This window comes from Phascolarctos cinereus, unplaced genomic scaffold, assembly GCF_003287225.1.
Source record: "Phascolarctos cinereus isolate Bilbo 61053 unplaced genomic scaffold, phaCin_HiC Scaffold_4;HRSCAF=312, whole genome shotgun sequence".
Lineage (NCBI taxonomy): Eukaryota > Metazoa > Chordata > Mammalia > Diprotodontia > Phascolarctidae > Phascolarctos > Phascolarctos cinereus.
The window spans coordinates 634,729,208-634,742,624 of record NW_027555847.1 but is presented as its reverse complement, the minus strand read 5'-3'; the positions used below and the strand labels follow the sequence as shown (position 1 = coordinate 634,742,624).

Genomic DNA, 13,417 nt, shown 5'->3' with positions numbered 1-13,417 from the left:
TCAGTCAGTCATATATTGTCATGAAAACAATTCTCATTCAAGCTAACAGAGCAATTAGCCTTTACGATTGAAGCATTAAATGAAACATACTTAACACATGGTACTAAATACCACTCACATCTTGTTGGCTTTCCCCGCTGCCGGGTCCCATATACTTCCATTCCTTCAAAATCCACACACCAGCACTGTACCATGCCCAGATCACACTGCACTAGCTCGTATTCTCCTGAATCTTGACACTGAGGGAGGTAGGAGGTGGCAGTGCTATTGACGTAGCCGCTTACCAAGATCTGCTGTTTTTCGAGCTGGCAAAAGGATAGACCTAAGCAACCAAGAAACCAGTTGAGAGAAGGAGGAAGAGGACAGTAACAAAAAAATAGTTAGATGAAGCCATTATGCCCATTTTACAGATAAAGGAACTGAGGACCGGGCAAGGTCAATGACTTATCCAAGACCACACAGTTATTATTGTTTTTTCAGTTATGTCCCACTCTTCATGGCCCCATTTGAAGTTTTCTTGGTAAAGATACTGGAGTGGTTTACCATTTCCTTTTCCAGCTCATTTTGCATATGAGGAAACGGAGGCAAATAGGGTGAAGTGACTTGACCAGGGTCACACAACTATTAAGTGTCTGAGGCTAGATTTGAACTCAGGAAGATTAGTCTTTCTGACTCCTGACCCAGTGCTCTGACTAGGTACAAGGTTTGGAAACCCCCTCCTTTGAACTCTTTTACTTAGTCAAGGATGTCTAGCAATCTCCTGAGGCTATAATCCTATCAATTTGCCTTTCGCTATGGCCTATACCCAATCTCCCAATTCTCTGTTATCTTTAATTTAGACCAGCCCTCCATTACCTTCCCATGGAACCTGGCCACTTCCCACCCTGGATGGTATCTAGACCCCATTCAACCTCCCAGTCACTCCCATCAAGATCCTCCCACACCCTTCCTCCAGTTATCCCAAACTGCTTGGCAGTTTCTGGATCCCTCCCACAGTCTTTCTGTATATAAGAGTTATCTTGTCTCTGTTTAGGGGCTGAGATTCTTAAAGTCTAGCCACTGCTCAGATTCCTTAAGAACCTAGCCAAGGGCTCAGATTCTTATAATCTAGCCAATAGCTCACAAATGTTCAGATTCCTTAAGAGTCTGGCCAATATGGCGTATCTTTAATAAACCTTGTCTTTGGCTGAAAGAAGGCTTGAATCAAATTCATTCTGGCAGGACTCACATGTCATGATTTTGGGGTCCCAGCACCCCTAAACTTCAACATATTCACTGCACCACCTAGCTGCTCCGTGCAATTATACTACATGGCAAACCTAGGCTATGAACCAAACCTCTTTGCTCCAAATCTACCATGTGGACAAATCCATGAAGAATGTAAGCTCATGTTAACCCATTCCGAGATCTTTGGGTTTTTGAGCAAGGGAAAAAAACTAGTCTGGGAGAATGTTGTATATATAGATCCATGTAGTGATTTTAATCTAATCCCTTTGAGTTCTTCTGGGTTCTTTGTTTGGTTCTACTTCCCAGGTTACCATAGCTGTAGAATGCATTGACTTCTGAAGTAGTTTTACAGCAAGAAAGTTCTCATTGTTCCCAGGTACTCTGATCCAGTGATCCTGGCTTCCAAGCAATTTAACCTTTCAGAGTCTAGGCTCTTTCATTTGTAAAATGAGAAAACCAGAAGAAAACAAACTATTCTTCTTAGCAGCTAGATGGTGCAGTGAATAGAGTGCCAGGCTTGGAGTCAGAAAGACTCATCTTCCTGAATTCAAATCCTGCCTCGGTCAGTTACTAGCCGTGTGTTCTTAGGCAAGTCACTTAACTTTATTTGCCTCAGTTTTCTCATCTGTAAAATGAGCTGGAGAAGGAAATGGCAAACTGCTCCAGTATCTCCACCAAAAACCAAACCAAAACAAAAAACCAAATGGGGTCATGAAGAGTTGAACAGGACTGAAATGACTGAACAAAAGCATTCTTTCTAGCTCTGTGATTTCACAATAGGACTAATGGGATCATTGTTAAATTTATTTACTAGTATCAGGGCTGTTTCTAAGGGATAATGGAATCCAAAACTATCTCTAGTGGTGTGAACAGTACTGAGCAAATCATATTGAATCTCCCTGGAGTGACCTCTCCCAACAACTGAAATAGGGTGACACCAGATACATAAAAGAACCAAGAGTCTTGATGGGAAATTAAGTTGATAAAGGACAAGCTGGGAGATGGGGGATTTGTGGCATGGGGAGGGTGAATATGGTGGCAATGTAAGAAGAAGGAAGAGGAGTGTAATCAAGGGAAGTCATATAAAAGGGGAGTTAGGCTTGTTTTCTTTGTCCCCAGAGGGAAGGGATTTGGAGAAATGAACAGAAGCTGAATGAGCAGAAAATGAACAAATGAAAAAAATGAAAATGAACAGAACAAAGAAGGACTTTGGTTTCATGTGAACAGAAGCTTAAGGGAGAGCTGCCCAACAGTAGAAAAGGTTGCTCTACCAGGGGTGGTGATTTTCCTGTCAATGAAGATGTATAAGCAAAAGATGTGTAACCATCAGTCAGAGATGTCTTGAAGGATATCTCTGCTTGGGTAGTGAGACTCTTTGCAATTCTGAGATTTTTTTGACTCATATTTTCAATTCTATGGCATTGTTGGTTAGGCAAGCTCACTTAGCATACCATAGGTGAGATTTGAACGCAGGTTCTCTTTTAGGAGTCTATGTCCTTTCTACTATGCCACATGTACCATCTAAACTTTGCCCTTTAGCACCTAGCACAATGTTCTTCTTGTCATAGGCATTTCATAAATGTTTGTTGAACAAATAAATGAAATATATATGTTAGAATGAATGTCTGCTATTACATGAAATCCTTTTCAAATTAGATCTCTGTTCCAAAAGCCCCTAAGCTTGTAGAATCCCTTTCTTTCATTAAGACACAGCTCAGGCACCATCTTCTGCATGAAGTTTTCCTGCATTTCTGCAATTGCTAGTGCCCTCCCTCCCAAGCTACTCTGTATTTTACTACTTTATGTGTGTGTGTGTGTGTGTATACGTATGTATGTATACATATATATATACTCTATATTTGCAGTGATTATATGTTTATGTGCACTTCTTGTCCCCTCGCATTAGAACAAAAGATCATTGTGAGTTAGGGTAGTCTCATTCTTTGCACTTTTGCCCTAGAGCCTATGACAGCATCTGACACATGGCAAGCACTTACTAAATGGTTGCTGCTTAATTGGTTGAAGTGAAAAATGGAAGATTCCTGTCTTTGTCTGATTATTATCTTCCCCCATGTTACAGGCCTGCTTTCATACTTACAGGCGGCTGGCAATCCTGCCTGCTTACTGCCTGCTACTTCTTTTCCTTCAGCATCCACACACCAGCAGGAAAGGCCATTGTTGCTACATTGTACATTCCTGGAGGGGAAAAAACAGGGTGGAGTGGAGTTCTCTTTTCAGATCTCAATGCTAGGAGGCAGCTGTTTTGTCTTTGTTTTTTATAAAAACGATGTTCAAGTTGAAACAAAAATTCCCTCGCAGCACTATAGAGAGACAAATAAACACGGAGTGGAGGGAGGGAGAGGGAGAGAGACACAAAGAAAGGGAAAAGGAGGGAGGAAGAAGAGGAGAGGGGGTTTCTATCCTATTCTGTATTTGGTGTATACACACACATACATACATATACACATATGTGTGTATACTCTGAGTGACATCACTGTGCTAGAGTCAAGTTACCGTGTGCCGGACTGTGGCTGATCAGACCAACACGAGTGCGGAACGCCACAGGTTGGGCACAAATAGTCCGTGTGAACCTTTGGCATGGATTCTCTAAATTTGCGCATTTTGCATTTCCTTTGAGCTGTTGCAGTTCTGCTTTGCTCATACAGCGCAGCACCTTCTCCACACACACACACACACACACACACACACACACACACACACACACACACACATACGTATATGTGTATATACATATGGAAAGTGGCAGCTAGGTGGTGCAGTGGACACAGTATCGGCCCTGAAGTCAGGAGGACCTGAGTTCAAATCAGACCTCAGACACATGATACTCACTAGCTGTGTGACCCTGAGCGAGTCACTTAACACCAATTGCCTCACCAAAAAAAAAAAGACAGAGACAGAAATACAGAGATAGAGAGACAGAGGAAGAGAAAGAGAGACAGGGATACAGGAGAAGAAAAAAGAGGAGAGGGAGAAGGCAGTAGCACTAGCAAGATTTCAAATTGCATAAAAGGAGAAAGAGGGATGGAGAAGAAGGAGAAGATGTAATAGAGGGAACATTGCACTGAGAATCAGGAGAGACAAATTCTTTCTTATGTTTTAACATTGATATTTTCCAAAGGTCTCTCATTGGCCCTGTTCTCTTCTCTTTACTATGCCATATTCTCTCCCTTGGTGATCTCTTTCACTCACATGGCTTCAACTACACAAAACCCTCTATCTCTGTCTCCATCTCTCTCTCTCTCTCTCTCTCTCTCTCTCTCTCTCTCTCTCTCTCTCTCTCTCTCTCTCTCTCTCTTTCTCTTTCACTCTCTCTGTCTCTTTCATTCTCTCTCTGTCGTGTTCTCTATTTCTATTTCTCAATCATATACCATTCAATTATGTAGTCTTGGCAATTTTAACTCCACAAACTATGACGTGCATCGTCATACCTCAATTCCTACCCTGCTCTGCTTAACAAAAGAAATGAAAGCTTTGGTAGGACTAAAAATTAATTTGGTAATAAAGTAAATTTTATTTTGTAAATGTTGCTGACAATTCCTGAGATGACTGCAGCTATACTGGGGTAGCACCAAGACTGGGAATCTGCCCTATCCACATGTCATCTGGTGTCCTAACCTGATAGCTGCAGAATCATGGAATACTGATTTTATAGTTAAAATAAACCTTGTATTCAACTCTTTCATTTTTTCAGATCAGCAAAAAAAAAAAAAACACAGAGAAGTGACTTGCCTAAAGTCACATGGTAAATGGTAAAGGTGAGACTAGACTCAGATCTTCTAGCCCAGAGGTCAGGGACCTTACAAAAGAACAGTCCACATTTCTACAAAACACATCACCCCTCTCCCAGCCCAGGCCTCTCAACTCTTCACTACAGCCTCTGGCCTCTTTTCAGCAGCAGTAATTTTACTTAACATTTTAGGATTATTATTCAGAATTCTATTATAATTTAATTTTATGAGAATAATTTTGATAGATATGAGAGTTGAATTTCCTCTCAAAAATCCATGTGCTTGATAGATCTCAATTAATACTAAATGTATTACATTCATTTCTGAGCTAAGAATCTTTCCTATAGTAAAAGTTCCTGATCAACACAGATTATATACTTCTTCCTTCCTCTCAAACAAATTATTTTGTTAATTAGTGGGGCTCAGCCCAAAGGGCAAGAAGTATAGGGCACAGAACTCTTGTTAGTAAGTGCTAACAGAGAATGTAGATACAGTGTTTATTAACTATCTCCCCCATTCCAGACTCAATAAAATGAGTTGGCTGCCTGATTTTCTATCCCTAGTTTCAATTCTATCTAAGCACCCAATGGGATGCATGGAAACAACGTGATTTGGAATAAGGAGGCCTCAGTTCTGATCACAGCTCTGCAATGAACTAGCAGCATAACCTTGGGCAAGTCACTTCACCTCAATGATCCCCAGTTTCCTTATGTGTAAAATGAAGGAATTGGAGCAAATGATCATTAAGACCCTTCTTACCTTTAACTCCTATACAAAGCTAAGGTCCTATAGCACACCCCTCAGTGCCTGACTCTCTATATCCTTCCATGATTCCAGTCTACTGCATAAATGCATGTGTCACTTTAATAGAAAGAAAATAATTCAAGGAAAAATTCGTTGATCTGAATGAAATTTGTGGAGATATAGACAAGGGGGGGGTAAGCTCAAGTTTCTTTTATATTACCTATGAAAAAATTAATATATTTCTCTCCATCACAGGAGACAGTCAGGAGACCAAGGGAGTAGAACATTGCATATACTGTCAGATGTAGTCACTGTATGTCAGATATTTTTCATTGTTGTTGAGATGTGTGTGTGTGTGTTTGTGTGTGTGTGTATATGTATATATATATATATAATGTATGTATGTATGTGTGTATATATATGTATGTATATATACACACACACATATATACACATATATACATATATATACACACACATATATATACATATATACATATATATACATATATGCATATATATAATCTCTTACTTTCTCAAAGAATAGGTGACATTTATAGAATGCTCACTATATGCCAGGTGCCGTGCTAACTGCTTTACGATTATCATCTTATCTGATCCTCAGAACAACCCTGGGAGCTATGTGCTATTATCCCCATTTTACAGATGAGGAAACTGAGGCAAAGGTTAAGTTAGTTGTCCAAGTTCACACAGTTAATAGATAGCTGAGGCCAAATTTGAACTCAGGTCTTCCTGACTCCAAGGCCAGTGCTCTAGCCACTGTGCCACGTGGCACAGGGTAGGAGGAACATTCTCTAATCTCCTCCTCATGGACAAACTTGATTTGTTTACTCTAATTATACTGAATTCACTTTTTAATTACACTGAGTTCTTTCCAATTATACTGTTGTGTTGTTATTCAATTGTTTCCATTGTGACTGTGATCCTGTTTGGGGTTTTCTTGGCAAGGATACAGGAGGGGCTTGCCATTTCCTTCTCCAGCTCATTTTACAGATGAGGAAACTGAGGTGGCTGAGGTTGGATTTGTACTCAGGAAGATGACTCTTTCTGACTCCAGGCCCGCACTCGATCCACTGAGCCACCAGCTGCATCCAATTTTTCCTTAACTGTTATATTTTATTAGAAGAGAGGGTTCAGTTCTGGGTTTGTGGTGCAAGGTATACACAGACACGACTAAGAGGAAAAATGATACAGAGGAAAGAGCAGAGGACCTGCGTTCGACTCCCTCTCCTGACACTTACTACATATGTCAATTTGGACAAGTCACTTAAGCTCCCTGAACCTCATCTTTTTCATCTGTAAAATGAAGGGGTTTGATTAGGTGGTCTCTGAGGTCCCTTCTAGATCTATGGTCCTTGATGCAAGAAGAAAAGGCATCAGCAATATTAATAGCATCTTTTATGGTACTAAAGACCCAGAAACAAAGTAGGTACCCATTGAATGGGAAATGTCTAAACAAATAGTGGCATGTTCATGTAACAGAACATTACCACACTGCAGCTAGGTGGTGCACTGGATAGAGCGCCGGGCCTGGAATCAGGAAGACATGAGTTCAAATCAAAGCTGAGATGTGTGTGTGTGTGTGTGTGTATGTGTATAAAATGTGTGTGTGTGTGTGTGTGTGTGTGTATATATATATATATATATATATATATGCACCTATATATATATACACACATATATATACACCTATATACATACATACATATATATACATACATATATATATATATATAGGTATATGCATGTATGCTTGTAGATAGATAAATACATATGGTCATATCCAGTTGATCTGTTAGTTTGGTTGAATTACCTTTTTTCATTTTTGTCTTATTTATTCAAAGGGATGACATGATGGGGAGGAGAGGGAGGAGGAATATATACATAGAAATATAGGTGATATAAAAAATGAACACAATTTTAAAAAATATAAATGAATATGCTAAACAAGTCAGTGCTATAAAGGTGCTGGGGGTGATGGAAGGAGGACAGTTTAGATCTATGTTTTATTGACTTTCCCAGAATTTTAAACACTGTCAACAACCTTTATTTACATGGAAGCCAAGTGCTCTCTACAAATCATTCTTATCTATTCATTAAGGGCTGTTTCTTAATAATCTTAACACAATGGTCTGTGACTCAGAGGCTAGCTCTCATTTTTAGGATGAGCAAAGAAAGCTTTCTCTTGGGGCTACTTATCCAAAGAGCTCCACGTCTGGAAGAGGAAGTTCTCATAAGCCAACAGGATAGAGTGCACAAGAGAGACTTAACTGAAGGCAAAACCAACTTGTTTATTCTGAGGCTAATTATTCAGGTTTTTGGATTATCCGGGCCCATTCATTGGGAACAATTTCATCTTTCACTCATCCAATATTCAGTTGTGTCAAGATCTACTTTGTAGCTGGGTGACCTTACGACGAGTCATCTAACCTTTCTGGGCCTCAGTTTTCTCATCTATAAAATGAGGCAGTTGGGCTAAATTATCTTTGAGGTCCTTTTTCAACAACAATAAAAAAAAACCTCTCTGGTTCCATAAAGAACTAAAATTTAATTATCCTACCCACTTGTTTTATAGCAATGATTGTTAAAGGTTTGTTAAGAAAAGAAGGAAAAATATTATTTAAAACAAAGTCTCAGAGTTATTTAGAATAAGCGTCCATGCATTGTCCCTACCCCCATTGATTAGCACTTATGATAGAGAGTCATTAATACTTGACTGAGTCACCAGGGTTTCTGATGGACAATTGGTTGCAGCATCTTTTAAAAAAGATGATGAGGGTACCTAGTCAGCTTACCGGAATCTGCCATCTGCTAAGCATTGAGGGATGTAGTCCTCTTTCTGCAAGAAGGCTTGCTCCCTCTGAAGTTCACAAGGGCGTAAGGGCTGGGAATCTACTTCATATTCTATAAGAAAATGAGAGCCTTGTTAGTAGGAAATATGGATAGAATTCATAAAATTCAGACTAACAAGGAAGCCAAAAATAAATGTGAAGAAAAGAATACCATTGAGTAAAGAAAACTATTCTGCTGTTTTACAGAAATACAAAAAGGATAGAAAGTTAGGGGCAGCTAGGTGGCACAATGGATACAGCACCAGCCCTTGATTCAGGAGGACCTGAGTTCAAGTCTGTTCTCAGACACATGACACTTAGTAGCTGTGTGACCCTGGGCAAGTCACTTAACCCCATCGCCTAGCAAAAACAAAAAATAAAATAAAATAAAAATAAAAACAAAACAAACAAACAAACAAAAAGAGTAGAAAGTCTCCTTAATATGGAGCCAGAAAACTTGAGTTCAAATCCTGACTCTGTGACTTGTTGCTTGAGGGATATTAGCATAATTATTTAACTTCCCTGAGACTCAGTTTTCTCTTCCTCCTTTAATAAACTTAATCAAGAAGGAATATTGCCTTTATATTTTTATTCTTTTATTTTGCATTACTTAGTCCTTTGTATAATCAGACTAGTTACATGTTTGGTTTTTTATTGTCTAATTGGTTAATAGAAGTATATCTTGTAATCTGTAAAATTGAAATAGAGTAGACCAGTTCTAAACATTTTTGGTGTCATAGACTCCTTTGGCAATCTGGGAAGCCTATGGACTCCTTCTCAGAATGTTTGTTATCTACATTCATAATTGAAGAAAATGCTCAATTTTAAAAAAGAGGTTAATGAAAATAAGGATATAGTTTTCCCCCATTCAACTTTCCAGGGATCTATGAACTCTAGACTAAGAGCCCATCCTATCACCTAATTCCTGCTTGAGGTACTTAGCTCAACCCCTGCCCAAAGCATTTAGTATGATTCTTACCCCACTACAATTTCCCTGAACAGCTCCTGTGTATCCTCTGCTTTGGCACTTAAAGAAATCAGTGGACAAACTTACCAAAGATATTGCCTAATGCTGTGCTGGCAAGACACAGCAGGCTGCACAGGAGCAGCCCCGCCATTTTCCAAGGAAACTGCTTTCCCCTTCCTTGGGTAAAGGGAATGAAGCCTTATCCAATCTCTCCCCTATGAGCCTTTTATATGACTGCTGCCATTCCTGACTCGCTGATACACTGGGCACTTAAAGAGCAAGAGACACCATTGTTATTTTTTTTCACCCAATCATGAGGCGTGACGTCCACCTGTCTCCTCCACAAGAGCTGCCACCATTTCAGAGAGGCACTCAAGCAGCCAAGGAGCTGAAAGAACACTTGGCTGGACAGAACAGGGTCTACGAAGGCTCAGGTTAAGAACCATGGCCTCATAAAACGAATGCCATTGTGATCACTTAGCACTTCAAAGTTTGTAATGTGCTTTACATATATTATTTTATTTGAGCCTCACAACAACCCCGCGAGGTAGGTACTTAATGGATGGTCATCTCCGTTTGACAGAGGAAGAATCTGAGTTTCAGAGACTGTCTATAATTGTCCATGATCATACAGCTAGTAAATGTCAGAGGCAGTATTTGAAACTGGTCTCCCTGATTCTACCCACTATGCCAGCCAGGCTCTCAAGGATATATAAAGCAAGGTAGAAAGAGAATGAAAAAAATATATACATAATAAGGGAAGAAGCAGCATGTTGTAATAGAGAGCCAGCCTCAGAGCCAGGAAGACCTGAGCTCAACTCCCATCTTTAAAACACATGACTGTGTGACCTTGGGCAAGCCACTTAACTTTTCAGTGGTCCAGGCAATTCTTTAACAGAACATAACAAAACACAATGGTAATGGCAGTTGTCTACACCAGGAATTCCACATACCATTGAAATTATAGGCCCAGTCCCCAACTCCTTATGTGTAATAAGTAGGGCAAACTAGAAAGCCTAATGCAGGGAGACAAATTTGACCAAATAGGTATATTATTGAAACTTGGTGGCATGGAACTCATAACTGGAATATCTATATCTCTATCCATATATGCATATGCATGTATATATATATATACACATACATATATATGTTTGTGTATATATGTACATGTATGGATAGATGTGTAGGAATGCATCTACACGTATGTGTATATATATGAGCACACAAGAATGTGCATATGTGCACACATACAGAGACGTGTATAGATATACACATACACGTAAACAGATGTGTATAGGAACACATACATACACATACGTGTACATATGTATAGTTGTATATGCCATGCTTGCCTAATATCTCACTAGTAAAGATAACTCAATAAACTCTATGTGACTTTTCTGCTTTTCTTCTTCCCAGGCCTTTCTCTGCATAACTGAACTTACTCCTCAATAGCAACTATAGCATCCATCACTTTCAGCTTCGGGCTTACTTTATATCTTCAGCTGAAGTAGTGTTGTACTCTTTCAGAAAAAGGTGATGACCTTAATTCAAAGTTAGCAAAAGCCTCTCCAACTCTGGTTCTTTGTAGGATTCTTCTTCCCCGCTACCTCTCAGCCACCAGTGACAATACAGAGAAGTATTTTCTGTCTTTTCTTCTCAGCAAAAAATCATAATAGAGATCATAGTGTATCATCGCAATGCTTGTTTTCTGCAGCAAGTCATAATAGAAAGCATAGCATAATCTATTTAATGCTTCTTCCTCTCAGTGTCAAATGGAAGTAGAGAGCACTCTAGGGTCTCAGCCAACCAACATTCTTGACAAGTGACAGTACTGAGAAGGAATTAAAGTCTCTTTTAGACACAATTTTGAAATCTATCCTTTCACCTCTTTTGCTTCTGGGTTCAGATTCTTGGTCCTCTCTGTGAGTTACCTCACCTTAGCTTATAGTAACTAACCAAATTCTTACCCTGTCTATGGTCAGATAAGATTATTTACCCTATACTCAGAGAACAGTTCTGATGTCCATGTTTCCCCAGTTATTAGAAACATGGGCTAAATCTAAAAAGATTAACATTGACAAGGGCTCTTGGGCTAAAAATTCAATCTCATGAGTACAGTGTGGAAGAAGCATAGCTAGATATTAAGTTTAAATGATAATGATATTGAGAATTAGTGGATTGCATGCTCTGTGTGAGTCAACAGTGTTACCTAAGACACAAAAATAGAGCTAAAGTGATCTTAGGGTACATTTAGAGAGGCACATTGTCCAGAAAGAAGAAAGTGATAGCCCTACTCTATTCTGCCCCAGTCAGGCTGTATCTGTAATATGGTGGGGGCCCCATTTTGGAAAAGAATGTGGACAAACTGAAACATATCCAAGAGATGAGAGATGGGGACATGACAAACAAATGTAACCACTAAATGGAACAGTGGGAATGTACAACCGCCTCTTGTATCGACAGGTCCAGCATATGCTGGCTCTCTATCTTCTACTGATTCAACTCTCTATTGCACCTCTCATGTGATCTCACATCAGTATGAAAATACGTGTGTGACTACAGATCAACCCTCTTAGCTCATATCCCCACCTACTGACTACTCCCCTTCCTACTTTTCATAGCTTTTGTCAATCAAATGCCCTGCTATTTTTTCTACCTGCCTACCTATCAGCCCTCCCTCACTCAAAGTCAATCGCAAGTCATGTCATCATCTCCCTAATGTCATGTTCCTCTTCAAGAACAAAGGACAAACACAACAACAAGTTATCTGTCTGTCTGTCTATCTATCTATCTACCTATCTATCTATCCAGCTATCTATCTATCTATCTATCTATCTATCTATCTATCTATATCTATCTATCTATCCATCTATCTATCATCTATCTATCTATCTACCTATCTATCTATCCAGCTATCTATCTATCTATCTATCTATCTATCTATCTATCTATCTATCTATCTATCTACCTCTTTCTATCTATAAAGATATAAACACTGTGACTACTCAGTTGCCCAATCTACTCACTTATCACCAGCTATTCTTCCACACCACCTCAGCCACACACAAAGATGGTCATATCCATGGTCTTGCCATCATTCACAAATGTATCTCCTCTATGTTCAAGAATTCCTAAATCCCCTTATTTGACCTTAATCTATTGGCTTGTTGCCTTTCCCTCCATGTTCTCTTACAAAATCCTACTTTTTGTCTATACCGTTACCTCTGTTCCCTTGACCCCTCAATTCTATATCAGGCCATCTCCCCTGAACCAGTCATTCTCTCTTCTTTTCCTTATCTGTGTGATTAAGGAAGAAAAACATGGTTCAGATTCACTCCTACAATAAGACACAATCCTAGAGGGAGAAGTGAAGGTAGCTTTAATTAAGATTATAATATAGGTATGGAAAAGCTAGATTTACAGCAACATACAATTAGCAATGTGACTATAGTTAGGCTAAGAATACAAAAGATAGCAATAACATAAGAAAACATCACCAATTTGGGGAAGCACTAAACCTGAAGTCCAAGCTGGGGATTCCCGGGGCACAGCTTTCAGGGTCCTGATTGGGAAAGTCCCAGGCAGAGCGTCCTCTCCATGGGTGAGAATCCGAAGATGGCTTTCCCAATTAGGATTTAAATAGGGCCTCTACCAAAGAAGGCCCCGTGCCAGAGGTGTCCATGACTCTAGTAGATGTTTTTACTTGGTCCAGGAACTGGCCAGATTCCTGGAGCAAGCAAAACATCTTAGAATACTAATTAACTTAATATGTTCGGATGAACTGGCCAGGTTACCAGAGCACATCTTTTCCTGAGAACTAGCTAAATTCTCAGGTCAACATAGATAACCACATTCTGGCTTATAGCCCAATG

At 39.5% G+C, this 13,417-nt stretch overlaps 1 protein-coding gene across 1 annotated transcript in view; it reads right to left on the bottom strand.

Moving 5' to 3' along the window:
- Positions 1-9,690, bottom strand: part of TG (thyroglobulin) — a 364,454-nt gene extending 354,764 nt beyond the window's left edge. Inside the window, exons 1-4 of the mRNA XM_078151800.1 lie at positions 9,627-9,690; positions 8,537-8,645; positions 3,326-3,423; positions 119-322 (exon numbers count right to left, since the gene is read on the bottom strand). Coding sequence (XP_078007926.1) covers positions 119-322; positions 3,326-3,423; positions 8,537-8,645; positions 9,627-9,690 — 475 coding nt within the window. The remainder of the gene's footprint in view (positions 1-118; positions 323-3,325; positions 3,424-8,536; positions 8,646-9,626) is intronic.
- Between the last annotated feature and the right edge of the window lie 3,727 nt (positions 9,691-13,417).